General features: G+C 48.2%; 4 protein-coding genes across 4 annotated transcripts; 2 read left to right on the top strand and 2 right to left on the bottom strand.

Moving 5' to 3' along the window:
* Positions 1-2,524: 2,524 nt before the first annotated feature.
* On the bottom strand, positions 2,525-4,716 carry FSST1_002169 (uncharacterized protein; the record flags this gene model as incomplete). The annotated part of the gene is made up of 2 exons (XM_083228131.1): positions 2,525-3,156; positions 3,396-4,716. 2 exons carry the CDS (start codon positions 4,714-4,716, stop codon positions 2,525-2,527), a joined length of 1,953 nt encoding a protein of 650 aa, XP_083092351.1.
* Positions 4,717-6,956: 2,240 nt separating this feature from the next.
* FSST1_002168 (uncharacterized protein) lies at positions 6,957-8,641 on the top strand (the record flags this gene model as incomplete). Its single annotated transcript, XM_083228130.1, has 3 exons — positions 6,957-6,981; positions 7,081-7,931; positions 7,982-8,641. The coding sequence occupies 3 exons, from the start codon at positions 6,957-6,959 to the stop codon at positions 8,639-8,641; spliced, it is 1,536 nt and encodes a 511-aa protein (XP_083092350.1).
* Positions 8,642-10,047: 1,406 nt separating this feature from the next.
* Positions 10,048-11,563, top strand: FSST1_002167 (RNA-binding protein; the record flags this gene model as incomplete). Its single annotated transcript, XM_083228129.1, has 4 exons — positions 10,048-10,125; positions 10,190-10,328; positions 10,377-10,582; positions 10,649-11,563. 4 exons carry the CDS (start codon positions 10,048-10,050, stop codon positions 11,561-11,563), a joined length of 1,338 nt encoding a protein of 445 aa, XP_083092349.1.
* A 1,526-nt stretch (positions 11,564-13,089) lies between these two features.
* FSST1_002166 (AP-1 complex accessory protein LAA1) lies at positions 13,090-19,326 on the bottom strand (the record flags this gene model as incomplete). Its single annotated transcript, XM_083228128.1, has 2 exons — positions 13,090-13,569; positions 13,636-19,326. 2 exons carry the CDS (start codon positions 19,324-19,326, stop codon positions 13,090-13,092), a joined length of 6,171 nt encoding a protein of 2,056 aa, XP_083092348.1.
* Between the last annotated feature and the right edge of the window lie 230 nt (positions 19,327-19,556).

Here is a 19,556-nt window from a genome sequence, read left to right as displayed (position 1 = left end):
TGCCGCCGAGGTGTCCGTCACCGACTGTTTCCCTCTAGGACACTTGAGACATGAAGGCTCCGTATGATCAGATATAGCTCAGGCAAAAAAAGCACAAGGACTTGAACTTTTTGTTCGACGCATTCGAGACCCAAAGAATACCCCATCGTATGCGAACCAATCAGAACTGCTTGATGTCGCATATCGAATCTTGTCAGAAATTCAGGGTCCAAACCAAGTGGTCCAAGCGAAGAGCTTGAAATGCAACTCATAAGTTTACTGTAACCCAGATGAGGGGAATTACGTACGTCTTTGGCCACAGAGGGGTCTTTGAACCGCTGAATTGTTAAGCTGCCCAAACACCATGTCTGTCGAATCCCTGAGACGAGACATGATGCGCAGAAGCGAACGAGGAAGGATTATGATCTACAGTTAAGGAGAGTGTGGAGGTGTGTCCTCAGGTGATTAGATCTCGCACATCTCGACATACGGCGCAGCAGGGGCCAAGCCAAGCTGGATAATTTTTGCATCAGTTATAGGAAGGGAGATGGGGCTTGAGGATCATGTGAGCAGAAACAGCGCATCAACTGGTCTGAGAATCAAATCCGTCCCTATCTGAGATCAATCCATCACCCGTGCATAAGGATCCAAGACTATCGCCTTCACCGCCGCTCGTCTAAAAGACCCTTAGAAACTAGGTAAGCTATTCTTGAGTTACAAGGAGACGCCTAGTGTTTAGATGAAGACTGCGTGTACCTACTCCTTTTAGTGACTGGATGAGGTTGGTGTCCAAATGAACGAATTAACTCGATACAATAGAGTGATGCTACTTGCATACACTTGACCCAAGAGCACAGATGTTGAGGGAAATATGACTAAGTACGTAAATACTTCCCGCCCCATTATCGGGACCCTTTAATTGTTATGCTTCAGCCTCTTAGCTTACACGATTGGCATTACAGTTGCAGTATGTGGTTGACCACGATCAGGGTCCAAAGTCGGGATCAACTAACTGGGTCAGTCAACCAGTCAGTCAACTGGGGCTTCACTTCAGTAAGTGCTCAGCTTTGACCAGTTTTGCCTCAACAGTAAAAGGACCGGTAATAAAGCCCCATTTAATCTAATCTAGAAAAGTCTCGAATTCCACGTAGGTAAATAAGGTAGGTAATGAGTAGGTAAGTGAATAGCAAACGATGCTTGCAAAGTGGTATTATATGCAGGTAGGTACGTACAGTTAGTATGTAATAAGCCCGCAGGTCCGTTCTCGTCAATAGTCAAATCCCCAGCCCCATCTCCATCCCCATCTACCCGTGTCTCACTCTTCTCTCGAATATGTAAGAGGCCGAGATGCCAAGACTTCGGAGTGGGTGTCGCGCTTTACTTGTATCGGAAGTCGACCTTCAAGTTGCGGCTCCTCGGCATTCTTATCACTCGGCTACAATTGGCTGTGCCTTTACACCCTCGCTATGTTTTTGACAGATGAACTTAAAAACAGCCCAACGAGAACAGGCTTTGCAAGTGCCTGAGGCCTGTTGTACACACACACACATAGGTAGGTACATATGCACAAGCTTGAGATGGTTGCTGTCTTAACCAATCGTTCTTTTCTCGTTGATCAGATCAACTGCAACGAGATGCACAAAACAAAACAATGTAGAAATTGGCTTGTACATCATCTCCACCGCCTTTTCTCCCCCTCAGTTTCGATTTCGCATGACCAGCGCCTTTGCCTGTGCCTCTGTTTCTAACTGTCTCAAGATATGCAACACTTTGCGCAAAATACCTCTTTCTATGTAGTCAACTCCGAGCCTTGTCACACTCTTATTTCTGCCCCATGTTCTTGTAAAGGGAAATCAGACATTTAGCCTCGAACTGCCGGGGTATTGATGTTTCGAGCGGATCCGTTGCAGCGTATTTGCTTTTTCCTGTCTAAAGTGGTGGCTTGCGCGGTTCTCATTTAATTGATCTCACGATTTCCGCAGATGCATCCTCGTTCCTCTTTTTTTTTTCTTTTTCTAATTGTGCATATCACTCGCAGATGAGAGGTGATTAAACGAGCTTCGTGCGTGAAGGCTAGTACCATGTATGTACCTCGTCTTAGTAGGTAGTATTGGTTGACCATCAACTGTCCATCCCCACCTGGTGATGGGGAAGACGATCTCAGGTCTAGTTCCTGTAACCTTACGGAGTTGCCTTCTTCTCTCGTGCGAGAACATCCCTAGTCGTATTAGGAACACATTGCAGGCCCTACCTCTTGAAAGTTATCGTGAGCTTTGATCAGGGAGAGCCCTACTGCAGGCCCTGCATTTCGAGGCAATACAAAGTCTGTGTGTTGCATAGGTCAAGTCTCTCTTTAAGATTATGATAGGTGACACGTCCTCCATTGTGTCTAGTATTCACTGTAGGACTTTCTCATCTTCACCGTAAAATGATATCTGTACATATATGCACGGAGCCGTACAGCAACTGCATTGGTCCGTGCTATGTGGTTGGTTGGTTGGTTGCTGTGCTGTGCTGTGCTGTGCTGTGCTGTGCTTTGCTTTGCTCACTCCATCTCCCATCTTCCACTCTTACCGCCATCCTTGAGAACAACCCGCAACCCCTCAATGACCATGCCTTTATCCACTGCCTTGCACATATCGTAGACTGTCAGTGCCGCTGTAGACGCCGCTGTCAGCGCCTCCATCTCCACACCCGTCTTCCCATCGCACGTGACCGTAGCAGCGATCTCAACTCTGTCGTCACCCCTGACGTCGAGATCAACCGTCGCCTTGGAGAGCGCTATCGGATGGCATAGTGGGATCAAGTCTGGCGTCCGCTTCGATGCCATGATGCCCGCGATTCGCGCAACCCCCAGAACATCGCCCTTCTTCATCTGATTGTCCCTGATGAGACCGATTGCCGTACCGTTAGAGAACCGGACAGTGCACGCAGCTTTGGCGATGCGTGATGTCACCGTCTTTTCTGATATGGAAACCATTCGTGCCTCTCCAGATGACGAAACGTGGGTCAGCTTTGCCTTGCTGCTACCATCTTGACTTCTGGCATGACGGGTCTGCGAGAAGAGCCTGTGCTGCGAAAATGACGACGGGCCACGAGTGACGAAGTGGCCGTTGCGGAGAAGAGACTGTACTCGGGGAGGCATGTTGTGAGATGATGGAGACTGGCTAGTGGAATCTACAACAAAAAATCAATTCAGTATGCATTACATTCAACTCGTTATGGGAGGGTATCCAAGCTTCATATGAAGTAAACCAAAAAGCCAACAACCCCTCTCAACGCCGCCCCATAGTCATGATTGATAGTTGCCCCGCGAACTATCTATCTCCCAAATAATCTCGTTCATTTGTATACTCCAACTCGATGCGTTACGTGCGAGAAATCGAGGGGATGGGTAAAGGAGTGCCATTACCCACCTATCAAGATCATGGGCCTGTTCTTCATGTGTTCCAGCTCGCCAATTCCAGCATGCTTCGCCTTCTTTCTCTTCACGGCTGCACCGATAACTTCTAGCAGTTCCATCTCATTGGGTGCCAGGCCGAGAGGAGTTCGATCAGACGTTAGGAGGTCCCTCCGTCGAGCCATCTCGATCTGCTTCATCGCTTCGAAAGCTTGCTCGTCGACGGGTTCGCCACTGTTGGACTTGCGTAGGATATCCCGTAGAGACATCTCAGCGTTGCCAAACAAGCACACCTTGAGGTTTCCATCACCTGTAATTCGGAGACGATTACAGCTTCCGCAGAAGTTGTGTGTCATGCTCGTGATGAACCCTATCCTTCCGGCAAAGCCTGGAACATGCCATGTCTTACTTGTGTCGTTCTTGTGATCTTGCACCTTTTGCAGGGTGGGATACTTTGTTCTGATGAGGTCCAGCATTTCTTGGTAGCTAAACATTTTGTTTTTGCTCCATTTGTTGCCGTCGAATGGCATGTACTCGATAAAACGCACTTCGATGTCCTTTTCTTGCGTCAGGTCCACAAAGGGAAGCACTTCTCTTTCGTTGACACCCCTCATGACTACGCAGTTGATCTTGAGCTTGATGCCAGCACCGAGCCTATTCATCTCAAGAATCCGATCAATACTTTTTTGTACTGCATCGTAGCCCTTCCTTCTTGTCATGATCTGGAACTGCCATGGATCCAGGGTATCAAGACTCAGGTTTACGCCTGTCAATCCACTCTCGACCATACTGTCGAGCTTCCGGTGCAAGGAGATACCGTTGGTTGTGATGCAAAGCTCCTTGAGTCCATGTTGCCGTAGCCCTCCAATCTGGCGCATCAGTGGAAGGATATCTCGGCGCACAGTCGGTTCTCCTCCAGTCAACCTAATCTTTGAGACGCCCTGTGACACAAAAACGGAAGACAAGAGGACAAGCTCGGGGGTTGTCAAGAGTTCTCGATCTGGCGATAAAGGCACTCCTTCTTCGGGCATGCAGTATACGCATCGCAGGTTGCATCGCTCCGAGACTGAAATGCGTAGATAGTCATGCTGTCGGTTGAAATTATCGGTGAGAAAATCGGAGAAAGGTTTCGGGTCTCGGATGCGCCGGCGTTGAGATTGCAGAAGGTCAATTTCTGGTGTTGAAGATGGAGATTCGCGGGGTCTTTCTTGAGGCGCAACGGCTGCTGCTACGGTTGCAACGTTTCTTGAGGTAAAGTTATGCGGACGCAAAGAAGCCTTTCTTCCAAAGGCCGGGGCTAAGGCCGAAGCTCTTGAGCTTAAAATGCGAGACGACATATTTGCGAAGCAGGATGGTGATCAGACGAACGAGGTGAAGGATAGAGATATTGATTTTGGCTTGCTATACAGCCATCATTTCAAATTGTCGCAACCGCAATGCGATCATAAGAAAAGGTTCCAGGTTGCGCAATAAATAAATAGATAAGCTGAGTCAGTTATTGTTCTCAGTCTGTCAGGACTTTTGTTTAATGATAAAAGCCTATCATGTGTTCAAGGCACGCAACCATGAGGTGCATATTAGTTATATGTTACGTTATCCAATCTTATCGTGTACCCGGTCATCGCCACAATCCGTACGTTCCCCGTTCCCCGCGCTGAGTAATGGGAATAGAATGATACAGTAGTGGCCCGCCCGTGTAAGCCGCGGAGTTGCGCAGACAGATAGATCCATTTGCAAGGTTAGTTCCAAGCGAAATGATAAGGCCTCTCATGACAATCTATCTATTCTTTCACCAGTTAGCTTGTGGTTAAGCTTGTAGATACTAGTTGAAAAGTCATGGTCTTGGTGGTGTGATTCAAAACTGCTCTGACCAGTATCTTAATGCCTACGTGAACTCTTACTATACAATACTTGTTTAATAACAGAGTAGAAATACCAACTTGCTAAACATGAATAAGAACCTTGACGAAATCCATCACATCATATCTATTTCTTATAATATGTTAACGGTATGTCTGTGATTCGAAGAGGGTCCCGAGTAGATGTGCTACCCTAGACACGAATAAACAAGCAATACAATAGAAGTGACAATCGGAGGATATCCCAAAAATTCAATGCCTTAGTTGACTTCCGACTTGGAAGAGTAATATAGGACGATTAGTTACATATTCATTATAATACATCATTTCTATGTCTTCGGCTTCACAATACTAGTCGGTGCACGCGTGGTTGACGTTGCAGCAGGTGATATTGACGTTGACATATGAAAGAAAATTTGATAAAATTTCTCTCAACAATGAAGAGAAAGATGCGACGTGTTTAAGTGAAGGAGGGATAAAAGCAAACATCTTCTAGTTCTACTAAACTTGCAAAAGAGTATCTTTTTTGAACGCTCCTATTACGCAGTGTTACAACCTGAAGAAGCACTGGCTCTTGACAGAAACAACATGACCGCTCAGATAAAAAAGAACATCTGATCAGAATATGTTAGACACCTAGGGAGGCATATGTGGCAGGATTATGAAATGTTGCTAAGGTAGTGGCAATACGAGGCAGTAATGTATGAGCACGCGCCCAACTACTTAGCCAATACCTCCTTACACCCCCCCTTAGTCTACATATAGAAAAGAGTATATGAACAGAGTGACCAAAAAAATCTGAGTGGTAAGTTGATGGGTAATATGAATATGTAGTGGCAAGTCCTAAATACTGGTGCTTGCTCTTGGCTACCTTGTTTTGAGTGTGGATGTTAACGTGATTGTATTCAACAGGTTGAATGTTGCAGTGTTAAAACGCCAATCACCGTTCAAGTATGATTTTGTATATGTGTCTGATATATTTGAATACGTTTGTTATGTTATGTTATGTTCAATCTGTTGATCCGAGTCTAGTTGGATATGCTCAGGGGCTTCTAAGATAGTGTCACTCCACTATATCTACAGATTTTTCAGTGCAAAGCCACTTTCAACATGGAAATAATCAAAGAAGATTAGTGTAGTGTATTCAGTTAGTAGATTGAATTAATGCCTTCTTCTTTAAGTGCACACCCTCTCGGTATGCTACTCTTGTGATGTCAATATATACAACTAGCGACACACATGTGGATGAGTCCTCGTGTATACAAGAATCGAGTGTACGGGGTTATAACAAATAGTAACATGCGTTTATTAGTCAACCCATGTGCTTACTTTGCATTATACCAAGCCTTGGGCGCATTCAGGTACGTTGTAGAGCCTTTGACGTTGACAGCAGATGGCGCTAAGCCGGAATCGGAAGAATATCAACACAGTGACAACCCACATTAACAATAAGTGTTCCGCGCTGCGTTAACAAGTTTATCAACGACTGAACCTCTCAAACAACAGAGGTTGTAGCAACTACCAATAATCCCATCACCAAGCCCCTGAATCAAATAGAAAGACGCCGGCTCACCGCTCTTACGGTTCAACCTCAGTCTCATCGCAAGGATATCCTCAGGGTCTGTTAGCAATTACAAGCCTTTACTGCTGCCTTTTGTCTGAGGTTACCTATCAGCTACCAATCCAGGCGACTGAATGTCGGTAAAGAGACAGTTACGATGCAGACCTCACGTATTTTCAAAGGTACCCTATGACCTACCCGTGTCTCACTTTCCTCCCCTTTCCAACATTGATTCAACGTCAATGAGAGTCAACGCTAACCAGTCTTTGCCATACTCACAGCGTCGCCTCACTGCACAGCCAGTCCAGATGGCAGATTTATTGCTACAATCTCTTCGCAGAGTGTCATAGTGCGCTCAGCACCCTCACTGTCGATTGCACAGACGGTCAAGTTACCGCCAGACTTCACTACCCCTGTGTCCACGTTGGCATGGGCACCCTCATCATCCCGCATCCTTGTTGCAAACGCCGACCAGATTCATGTCTTCTCGTTAGTTGACTCGTCATTTCGTGCCGCGATCAGGAACCCTGCGACAGGCGGAGGAAAACAGACCCTTGTGCAGTTTGGTGCATATGATGACGAGGTCTTTGCCTGTGCTGCATTCGGCCTCAAACTTTCTATTTTCGACTTGTGTGCTTCCAAAGCCACTGAGATTAACAACCCCAAGTTTTATCTCCCCGCGTCCGCACCAAGAGGGTATTCCTTGCGACCCCAGAGTTCCCACCTGGCCATCTTGACACGGACAAGTGGCCGTGATGCTGTGAGTATCCACGAGCCCAGGACAAGACGGGTACTACGATCTTGGTTCCCAGAAACAGTAGATGCTCACGGCTTGGCATGGACCCCTGATGGAAAGTGGCTCCTCCTGTGGGAAGCCTCGGCGCATGGCCACAAGCTCCTGCTGTACACACCTGACGGACAATTCTTCCGCTCTGTTGGCGCATCTAGCATTGCTCAAGGCCAGGACGCCGATCTTGAGGCTGGAATTAAGTGCTGCAGTCTCAGCCATGATACATCATTCTGTGCTATTGGTGATGGCAGCAGGACAGTGAGCGCTCTTCACACAAGAACGTGGAGAGATGGGTTAAAACTTACGCATCCCACCACAGTTGTCCCCAAGGATACACTCCAGGTGAGACCGATCTATCATCGATTTACTTCTATTCTTACATAACGCATCAGGTCTGGCAAGAACAGCTTAACAGCTCATCTCAAGGAGGTACCTCTCACACATTTCTCCGTGCAAATCAGATGGTCTCGCCCCCTAGTCGATTGGTAGACGGCAAGCCTCCACCCGAGGTTAAGACAGGATGTTCCTCATTGGCCTTCGACGCATCCTCGACTCTGTTGGTGACCAGGCTCGACGACGCACCCACTACCTTGTGGATATGGGATGTCACCGCAGCTGAACTCCGCGCGGTGCTTATGTTCCACTCGGTTGTTGACTATCAATGGCATCCAACAGCTCGCGAGCTTCTATTAGTGACGTGCCAGGACGATAAGTACCGGGGCGTATGCTTCATTTGGGATCCATTATCTGAAGGGCCCAAGCCAGTCTCTTTGGGTTCTCACCTTCCGAATAGCAAACTTACCGGTAAACCACAAGCCGCCTGGATAAATGGCGAGCCCGAGTTTCCGGTTCTTCTACTCTCGGACGCGCAAAATGGCGTCTTGATATCGTGCGCAGATGCGGCGCAATGCCCGACGCCCTGGCACGAGGGGGCTTCCGGCGATAGAACGTTGGGGTCGGTGCATGACATCGGAGACACAGTTGATGTATCTGCTCTGATGGCTGATGACACATCGACATTGGATGATACCTTCTCTTTCAAGCACAATTGAGAAACCAAGAGCCAGGGACTGGCCTGCCACAACCTAAATGGAAAAAAAGTATATTTGTGGGAGAAGACCATGGCTTGGCTTGGCATGCGGGAGGCTACCTCAATACAAGGAGGAAACCATCTTGGCTCAAGACGTACCTGCGAAGCGACTTGGCCCGTGTTACACAGGTGGCGCGTTGGTCCGGTGTTAATGCATTGACTAGAAGCCGTGTAGTTTCCTCTTATCTCACGGAAACAACTACATGCCTGCACGTTATCCCCTCGAAAAAGCAATGAACCTATTAGCGTTGACGCCACAGCAATGACATGAAGATTGGGTCGCAATGGGGGTAGACCTCTCAGTTGTCCCCGCTCTCTCAACCAGCTTGGCAAAGGGGGTGTCTTGAGACCTTGCATCGAGTTCCGATCTCCATTAGCTGATTCATGGACGAGATCCATCGCGACCGAAGATCTAGTAACCGGTGTTTCTCAGAAGGTGGAGTAATGATCATAATATGACATGTCACATTGCACGGCGGGACTTATCCTGGTATTCTGCACAATGCCAGGGAGAGACATTGCTTGAACATTGGGTAGGACCTATGGCTTGGAACGATCTGCTAAAATTGATGATCAACGTTCGTGCAGACTACACCAGTTGTATAAAATTCTATGTCGACTAACCGGAACTTTTAAACCCGACTGTATCACCGTGCCTTGCGACTAGTTAGATTTGCGACTAACCCAACCCCACCTCCTGCGCACGAGGGAAGAGTATTGTCCGTACCTATGTACCAGTCGAAATGCCAGGATCTCGAGTTACACTGCAGACTAGCACACCGTCAATCAACCAAGAGCTGCCGAGCTTGTTATGCCCCGGGTTGTTTAGTCTCAGCGCTTCCTAGCCCTGTGTTCATCATGAGACGATATCTGCTTGTGCAGAACGCCCGCCTTCTCAGGATGCATCCCCGACCCTGGAGCTCCTAATTAAAGGGCCAAAGACTGGGATCCAATGCAAGTAAATCCCGAGCTGGTAAGGAACGGTCTAAAAACAACGTTAGGCAAATTGCAGACATCTTGTTGTCTCTTTTGCTTTCTCTTTACTCCTTGCGGGTCAACTGTCACCCAAGACTAGATATAAAACTGCCACCAGAGCTCATAGTAAGCTGTATTGAATTGCATCATGTTATGACTGATGTTGATTATATCACGAAAAAGCCTTGGTCCAGAACCGTGGGGATTCAACACAGATATCAACGAGTACTACTGCTGATAACAATTTCAACGCCGTCACGTCGGGGCATCGTCGCTTGCTTCTAGCACGATTGCATCGTTGTACCGTCTTTATTGTTCATTATTTGATCCTCGGTATCACACAAGAAGCCGCTTAGAAGTCGAGATCGGCTTCGTGCATGTTCTTACCAGCTCATGCTCACTGAAGCCACTGTTCAATCGGACGTTGGTCCGGGTAACGAAACTGGCGTTTATTACATTACCATTTGTAATGTGAGTCTTCATTCATGCATCTTGTTACTACGTGGACATGAACATACATCTAATTCTTTAGTAGTTGCCGTTTGGGACAAAATGGCGGAAGTTGAAAGACTGGATACGGAGGGCATGTGTGGTAGACCATATAGAAGTGTTCCAGAGCAGCACTTCTGGATGGGTCAGAGTCAATGGTTTCGAAAACTTTGAGAAGGCTTGGGGTAAGAAACTATCAAAATCAGCATCTTTTTGTATTGACATGGCAGCAGGTCTTCTTAACGGCGGCATTTTCAACGGACGCTCAATTATTGCGTCTGACAGAAACTACAACCATTCCATCAAAATCAGAGAATTAGCCATACCACGACAAGTTAAGCAAACACAGACACAGCGGTATCAGCCTGCGTATCCAACTCACCATGCGTTTGCAGCACAAATGGCTACGGCAGCCCTGTACTCTATGCCCCCCGAGCAGGTAAGATGGCCTCCACGAAATTCCAATACTGTGACTGGGACACAACTGATGTTTGTCGGGCTATAGTACTACATGGCTGGCCACTCCCCAGCCAACGGTCCTAGATTCGGTAGTCACTCTATTCCACAAAGCTATACTCATCAGCCGCCGATCGTAGCAACAACAGCCGCGCCTGTGAGGCCAGCTACATATCAGGCTGTAGGCCCGGGCAGTTATGCCCATGGCATGAGAACGTCGCCCAACACAGCTGCCTACGTCGCCCAACATCAGCACTCAGGGATGCAAACTGCTCAACCTTATCCTTGTCTCGACGAACACTTAGATTTCTATTCTGAGGGAGGTTTCTCCACTGGAGAGTCATCCTATAAGTCGGAATACATTGCGACGGAGCCACGTAAACTACATGTGTCACCATTCCCGCAACAAGCGGGTGCTGATGAAGTCAAGGCATGGATCCGGCGCAAAGTCGACAAGTCAAAGATCTACTCCGTGGAGATTCCAAAGAATTGCAATAGCAGGTACCTCAGGGGCTACGTTTTGGTCGATTTTGACAGTGCCTCAGCCGCAAATACGGCCAAACAACTACTCAACAAAGCACGCTTCCAAGGCCGAAGGGTGATAGCGCGACCCGCTCGAGAAGGCGCTGTGACCGAACAGCCCGGCCTTTCGCACAAAGCGACCGCTAGGAGCGATCCAAAGTTGAGTAACAAGAATAGCTCGACAGCACCTTACGAGAGGGATGAAGATAGCCGAAAGGATGACAAGCCCATAAGACCAAATAACAGGAAGGTCAGGTCAGCAGGTCCTGAGAAAAAGAGGACGACGGAAAAAAGGTCGCCTCTCCCAAGTAAGAAGATAGCTGGATCGCAAACAGACAAGAAATCGCCATCGAAAACCCCATCCTCTAATAGGGAGCTTGGCAGGAAAGATGAAGGGCCAGTCATTGTCGACGGAACTTGCTATCTCCACGGCAAGAAGTGACGTTGGATATCAGCTTCTCTAGTCAAGTCCATACACTTCACCTTAATAGACTTAACAACGACCAACTGATTTGGTACCAGCACATGACCGTTGAAACCTTGGCATTGGCAACGTTGGCAGGCAAAAAGAAGAAATTTGTGACACTTGCTTTGGTTGACACTCAAAAATCACAACTCAGTTCCTAGATAGCACCGATTCGGCAGGCCATTGTTCATTCTCCTTACGTACGTTTTGCATCTATCCACAAAGATCAAATAGTAAAGATGAGGTTAGATAGGCCACTTTACGAGCAAGCAAATGAAATACCCTGAAACTTCATGCGGTTTAATCACACCCACAATGACAAAATAGGAGAGTAGACAGTTGTCAGAAAAAAGAAAGAAAGAAAGAAAACCCTTCTCGCTTTTTCTTTTGCTAAGCTGACGGGATTTCCCCTGAAAAGTACAGAACAAGTCTTACACATGCTGTACCACGTAGTACAACGATTAATCGTCGATACAGACACTATGGTTCACAATGGTGGAGTCTCGCGATAGGGTTTCCTATTTTGACCAAGGAGAAAGTTTAGCATTGGTTGCTGTAATTAGTAATATTGTTGTTATGATGTAAATCCTGAACATTAAGACTCAAGTTCTAGACATTGCCTCCGAATATTCGCGGCTCTTCTATCGGGGTGTTGTCTCTCTAATATGGACCACTTACGTATGTAGTTCAAAAGCTAAGCTGTGAAATAGCCCTACGGGCTATCGGCCAACCAGGTAATTGAGTGCCGCTAGCAGGGATTGCTGGCTCAGAGAGAGATGATCGAAGACAACTGATGCTTACAATAAGAAATATATTATGCTTCTCGTGGCAAGACCATGATCGCGGATGGAACGGTTAACCACAGTCTATTACTTCGAATCTACTGATATCTTTCTTGTTGCAGATCCTTCCCGTCTCTGTGTCACACGAAAACGCTCAGAACTGTCGATGCAGCTGAGTCGTGCATGATACTATCTGATGCAGTCAACATTGACAACACGGGAACATTGCCGGTAGCCCCGGGCATTTGACTGACTGAGCCATGCCATGCCATGCATGTTGGTTTGGGTTGGTTGCACGAATAAAATGCAGCGATCCCTGTGTAACCTGACAAGTGACTCCACACTCCTTCCATCGTGGAGACACCGACCGTTAGATCATGTAGATCGTACCAAATCCAATCAGCTGTGTCATGCCGTGCTGTAGCCCGCTGTCACCCCTGTCAACTTGACAAGTCTGTACTGAGCAACTGCAAACTGTGCAGTAGTGCTTCTTCTTGTCATACACCCTCAACAGTTCAGTTGCATATGCAGATCGTTATGGAGCCTTCATCATTTCTCGTAATCGATATGCATGCCCAACCGCAGCATAAGCATGTATTAAGCTTGCCAAGAAAATAACTTGCATACGTGAAGCTTTTGGATTATACCATGTTCCCAACGTGCCAACCTCATGGTCCAATCTTCTAAAGACCAAAAGCTCAACGGGTGGAGACTGTTAGCTCAACCACCAAAGTTCATCTTCAACGCAATAGTTGGCTGCCCAGAATCCCCTGCGGCCGCTTTGCTCACTTGGCTTGTGTTTTGACGGCCAAATCGGATTACCTCCTCGAGGAATCCTTTCTGCCCATCACTCATACCCCCAACCACGGCTCTGAATACCTCCTGGTCTGTTGCTGCGAGCTCCAGCAATCGTGCACTAGTCTCTTGGTATACCTCCTCACCTTCAGCTGTAGCCCGCGCCATCAAAGTCGGTACCACCACTGTGATGGCTGCTAGACGTCGACCCTCGTCAACTATACCCGCATATTGGCACAGCGTGTGAGCAACCAAGGCCCTTGCGTTTTCGGGATCTTCAGGGTCCGTGTCAGTCACAAAAGCTACCAGCTTGGGGAACAAGTAGCGAGCAATGCTGAGGTCAGCGCCAGTCGAAGACGACTGGAGCAGTATGGATCTGATGCAGTTGGCCGCAATCCTGGCAGTCTAATGTGATGCGAAGTGTGGTTAGCTACTCGTCTTTGAAAGTTCGAAAACACAAAATGAACATACCATTCTATCAGTGAGGCAATCCATCAGCTCGTCTAGATAACGTGCTACAAGGGCTTCGGAAGCTGGCAGGTGGTTTTGACCTCCAGTGAAAAGAATAGTCGTGGCCATAAGGCAGTTCTTGACACATGTGAGAGATTGGGGCGCCTCGCGCTTCTGTGCGTTGAGGTAGATCGAAAGGAACCTGCGCAAACATCCTTGTAGCTGGATATCTGTAGATGACGGCTCACCGTTGCTGTGGCTTCTTCTTGACTTAGACATGCTGCCAACGAATCGCTTCAATGTGGGCAAAGATTGTGGAGCGATCAACTCCTGGCAACCAGGGGTTGACAAAATCGTGGCAAAGATGTGCACAATGCAAGCATGAAGGTCTGTCTTGATGATGGCTGGGAAGACCTCCGCAGCATCTACGAGCGCATTCAGAGATGATTGTATCAGCAGGATAGCTTCTTCGTTCATCTGGTGCCTAGCTGGCTGGTTTCCTTCCGAGAGGTTTGGCAGAAGCCCCGTAAGAACCAGAACAATAATACGCGTAAGCTCAAAGAGTTGATCGATATCGTCGGACAAGTCACCCTCCTCATTGGCGTGACGCCTGGCGGAAGGGTGTGCAATGCATAGACTTCTGGCAATATCGACGATCACACCTTGAATGTCTAGACTTTCAGTGAGGACTAGGCGGTCTAGTAGATCCATTGTCTCGGAAAACACATCCGGCCTATAGATAGCATGGCCAGATACGCTGGGGTGTAGAATCTTCTTGAGTGCTTGTAAGATAGCCAGTGTTTGGTCGTGTGCTGCTAAGGAGTCGCTTTGCCCAGAACGAGTGGCAAGAGCTTCAAAGGCAAGGCCGAACAGGACGAAAAAGAACGCCACAGGTTCGTCTCGATAATTGATGTCGGAACTCTTGCCTTTACCGCTGGTTGCAGGGCCATCAGATTCCTTTCCGTCCAATGCATCAAACACAAATTCGCTATCCTGCTCAATAAGACTGGCAATGGCATCCACCAGCTTCAGCCAAGCATCTTGGTAGAAGCGGAGCAACGTCTCACGATTCAGAGCTGCATAGATGCTGTCGAGGCTCCCAGATAATGAGGGAGGTCCTAAAGTCATCGAAATATCAGGTTCGAATCGAAGACGCGCGAACTCGCGCAGAGACTCTAGCCACAAGGGTGTCAAGGTACCAATATGAGGCCGGAGCACATCAAATAGATAGTGCTGCTCAGAGCTTGCAACCTGCAGCTCCGCCCAGGCGGAAAAGACGGAAATCTTGACCATCACTTGCGCGTTGGAACTAAGGCTTTTCAGATCGCCAATGGCAGCATTCTCACTGTCCTTGGAGAAGTTCTCTAGAGCGCCAACAAGGGTCTTGAGAATCCTGCCCATACGGTCTACATCGGTGACAATCCCGATAGAGATAAAACTGGCGCAGACGTTGACAGCCTCTGAAGCAAGTTCAGGTGAGGAATCAGCAGCAAAGGCGGGGGTGAGGGCTGAACTAATTTGGGCCTGATATTGCTCCAACAGCATCGCCTCCTCAAAATCTGGATCGGGAGTTTTGCCGAACATCTTCAGCACATCTCCTATGATCTTCAAGCCCCAGATCCGAAGCTCCAAAACACTCGAAGTTGATGCAGAGAACGCCATACGAACAACGTCGGCAACCTTACTTTGAAGATCATTGTGTGCTTTCGACTCTCCATTGGCAGTTGCATCCTTGGTGATGATCGCAAACATCTCGTCGATGCAGCTCAACGCAAAGGTGGTGACCTGCCATCGCAGGGGCTCAACCTCGGAAGTTGCTTTAGTCTCCTTCTCATCCTTAGCAGCACCGGCCGCCGCAGCGAAACCAGCAACCTCTTCATCTTGGAGATCGGGCAAGCCGCCACCCTTGGACCCAGATTGAGCCTCTTCAGTCTTCGGCCTAGCCCTTGTCATCTTCAAAACCGCTTGGAATCGCTGCAGCCACGCATTCGTCTCTGCAAGACACGTGGAATGCATCCAGTTGCGAATAATATTGCGGATTCCATCGTGTGATGGTGCCGTGTCGAGAACAAGCCAGAGTTGTTCCTCAAAGCCCGTCTCTGCTTCGCGGAGAACATCTTGAGGATTCCGCTTCATCATGTTATGTATTCCGTCTACTGATACGTCTCGTAGGGTAGTGGATTCAGACATTAGATACTTCTGGAGAAGCTTTACATAATCAGCGAAATGCATATGTCCAGGAGCGTAAAGAGATAGGTGCTCAAGACAACCGAGCGCTGCTCTTTGTACTGATAAATCGTCTTCCTCGCGGAAACGGTTCACGAGTGTAAATATGAGTTCTCGTGACTTCAAGGCATCCTGTAAATCTGGACCCAAGACATTAATGAGCGAATCAACGCAGCGAGCGATGGCCGATGTTGTAGAAAGATCCATTTCAATGTTCATGGTGATTGCAGATGAGATTTCGGCGTGGTGTGTTTCGGAAACGTAGAGCTGAACGAGCATTCCCAAAGTACTGGGTACGTAGCCGGCAAAGCTGAGCCCTGAAGCATCTGATGCTAGTGATAGTGCTTCGAGTGCCCAGAAATGAACCACTGGGTGAGGATCATTGCAAAGAGACATCAATATACCGAGAATGGTCTTGAGATGGTATCCAGCAGCCATGCCTCCAACCTGGGTCTGGATTGAGCCGAGGGCCATGGCACAACCTGCTCTTGCACTAGGCTCACGGTTGCCAACAATGGTATCAACCAGGTACTTGATCTCGTTGTTCGTGAAAGCATTTCCGTAGACGTTACACAGACGAGCCGTAGCAGCATATCCCAAGCTTCTGACATGTTCGTCTGAATCGAGAACAAAATCGCGAACGATGTCTTGTAACAATGCCTCAACTGCTTGGTTCGAAACATCTCCAGATGGCGACTTGGTCTCCTTCACGGCTACCCTCATCGTAGAGAGAATAGCGACAGCAAGGTTAACATTCATAGCAGCCTTACGGCCGGGATCTCTGATAAGAGTACCGGCAGATGCAAAGGTTCGAATTTGTTCCAAAATGCTCTCCTGAACCTTGCCCGGAGTGAGCGGAAACGCAAATGCGAACAATTGAATAGCCGCGTTGATGACCTCTGTAGCAGGTGGATCGGGCGTGGTTGAAGAGTGGTCGGTACTACCAATGTACAAGACAGAAGCATCATGTTCCAAGCTGCCGCAAATCGGGGAGCGAACCAAGTTGTTTATGGTGTCATCGGGACTGTCAAACTCATCACTGTGGTCATCAGAGTTTTCCTGCTGCCCAGGGAGTTTTCGTACACGCGGTCCAGCGACCAAGCCAGTGATGCCAAAGCCAGAGTTGTCACCTACGTCCCAAATGGACTCGAACGTAGCGGCCGCGTTGGCAATTGAGGCACTCAAAGAGTTTGGTGCATAATTTTCCGGGTCGGCGAATAATGAAATTGCGAGTGTCAAAAGGTTTGACTGTAATAGAGACTCGCTTCCGCCAGCTGGGCTGAGGTTAACAAGCTTCACGTAACATTGCAAGACTCTTCGTTGGACCATCATTTCGAGATCCGAAAGTTGCAAAGAAGGGGCTAGCCTCTGATTAACATCGTCGGAGATTTTCTTAGAAGGAAGAGTCCGCAGGAAAGCTGTCGTGTTCTGAAGCATCGTTGCGATTCTCTTTGACACGTCTACGGTCAAGAGGCGGCTATTGAACTCGAGGAAGGCTAGTATTGAGCCCATTGCGCATTCCCGTACGTGTGTCAAGAAAGATACCTCGAGGAAACTCCTGGCTGAAGTGTTATCTTTGGCTAGTGGTTTTGGGAGGGCATTCTTCCATAGCAAAAGGAGTTGAGAGAGATGAATCTTAACGAAGTTTGGCCCCAAGGACATCAAGCCTCCAATAAGAATCCAAGCTACCTGAATCTGCGTGCTTGCGACACGAAGTTGTGCTTGACTACTCGACTTCAACATATTAGTCGCGATAGTCAATACACGACTGTTGATTTCAACAGATCCGTGAAGCGGACGAGCAGGACTCGCGCTCAAGGTGGCAGCGAGTCCGTGAGCAAACCCAATGCATCTCCTTGGAGAGTTGCGACCAGATCCGAGTTGAGAGAGCTCTCGGCTAAGGCTGTTCATACAAACCGAGAGACAAGGAAGAAGTTGTTGAGGGCAAGCGAGAACCAAGGTCTTCATGCAGTGTGATGCAAAAACTTGAACAGTATAACTAGGGTGTTGCAAGACTTGCAAAAGGCCATCTCTACATGACTCTGCAAAGGTGTTTGCCGCCGAGCCCAGCGATTGAATAAGTGATGACACAGCACTTAGTGTCGCGATCAGTGTGTGCTTAGAAGGCTCTGGTCGCTCAGCTAATGCCTGGGGGTAATTCTTGAAGATATTGTTAATAAGTGACTTAGCAGCCGATATTTGGCCCGATTCGCCAAGTATCTTGCGGCCAATGATATCTTGGACGACAACATCGACGATCTTTCTCGATACCAAAAGCCGATATCGATTGTTGGCAATTGTAGGATTACCCAACACGTCGATGGCGAGACTCTCGACGATTTTGAGATAATGTGTTTCAACGACCTTCTCTCCCAATCGTCTGAAAAGTTTACCATAGCATACGCCGATGGCCGCTCGAGTTCTGTTGGAGGCCGTTGATTTGGTATACTGTGAAGCCAGGTTCTTTAAGATATCTGACAGAGATAAAGCCAACACTTGGCTACGCTTGCCTGATGGAGCGGGACTCGCAGATCTAGAGGGCATCTCGAGCTCATCATCGGCAATGTTAGGAATGGTAGATTGGCGTTTCAACGCCTTTTTGGTCTTTTTACCCTTGGGAGACGCCACTTCGGGAAGAGCACCCTCCGAATGGCCTTGGAATAGGGCTTCAGCGAAGCACTCCGCAGCAGCCTGACGTACTTGGACAGAAGGGGAGTCAAACGCTTTCGATATCGCCGACTCCAATTTGTCAAAGTCGCCCGAGTTCAGGAAGTAAGGCGTGTGCTTGAACAATGCTTTGAGAGTTCTACAAGCAGAAGAAACAACGAGATGTCCCTTGTCTGACGATGCGTGATTTCGTCCCTGTTTCCAGATATCACGAGCAATCACTTCGTCCATGCTGCTTTCGATCATGCCAACGATTTTGCCAAGTGCGGTCAGGCACGCCGCACGAAGGCCAGCATGGTTAGACGAGGCCTTGAGAAGCTTAATTAATGTTGAGCAAGCAAGTTGGTGCAACCCAATGGCGCTATCGCCAGCAGAAGCGAACACATCGCCCAAGCAGACAACAGCAGCATGCTTGGTACGCAGCTCTGCATCCGTTTTCGATTTTCCGCTCGCTACAAGTGCGATTAAGTCGTTGATTGTTTCAAACAACAGCTTCCTGTCTCCAATCCCAAAGATATGCGCCAAACATTTCCCCAGGTTATTCCGTATGACTCGAGAAGGATGCGGTGATGAGAGGTTGATGATTTGAAAGATCTCTTTCTTGAGATAGAACTGCTGTGCCGTACAATCGTCTGCTTCCAAGCTCAAAACATGCTTTGTCAAACTCGAGACAAAGGTGAGCAAGAAAAGGTCCTGTTGTTCGGCGGGAAGGGACTGAAGCTTGGGGAGATCGAGCTCTGGGTTCACTGTCGCGGTGTCGAGGGGAGCTTGCACTTCGCTGTTGCTGGCTGGAGCTTCGGGCTCCTGAGTTGACGACATAGCGCACGATCGTCGAGGTCGTCAACACAGTTCGATTTATGATGGAGGGTTATTTATATTGCAGTATTCGAGAATTGGCTATTTCTTGTTATGTTTCAAGAGGTAAGCCAGGGAACTTCGAGGTTCCCCATGCCACATGCCACTAAGGTACTAAACTAGGGGTGGTGGAATGCCCAGCAGGTACGGATACCGCCTATCTACCTCTATAACAGTGAAGGTGGGGCATATCC

This window comes from Fusarium sambucinum, chromosome IV (assembly GCF_050947815.1).
Source record: "Fusarium sambucinum isolate potato_lamoka chromosome IV, whole genome shotgun sequence".
NCBI classification, from domain to species: domain Eukaryota; kingdom Fungi; phylum Ascomycota; class Sordariomycetes; order Hypocreales; family Nectriaceae; genus Fusarium; species Fusarium sambucinum.
Note: the sequence above shows the minus strand (reverse complement) of the source record. Positions and strands in the feature narration are given on the sequence as shown.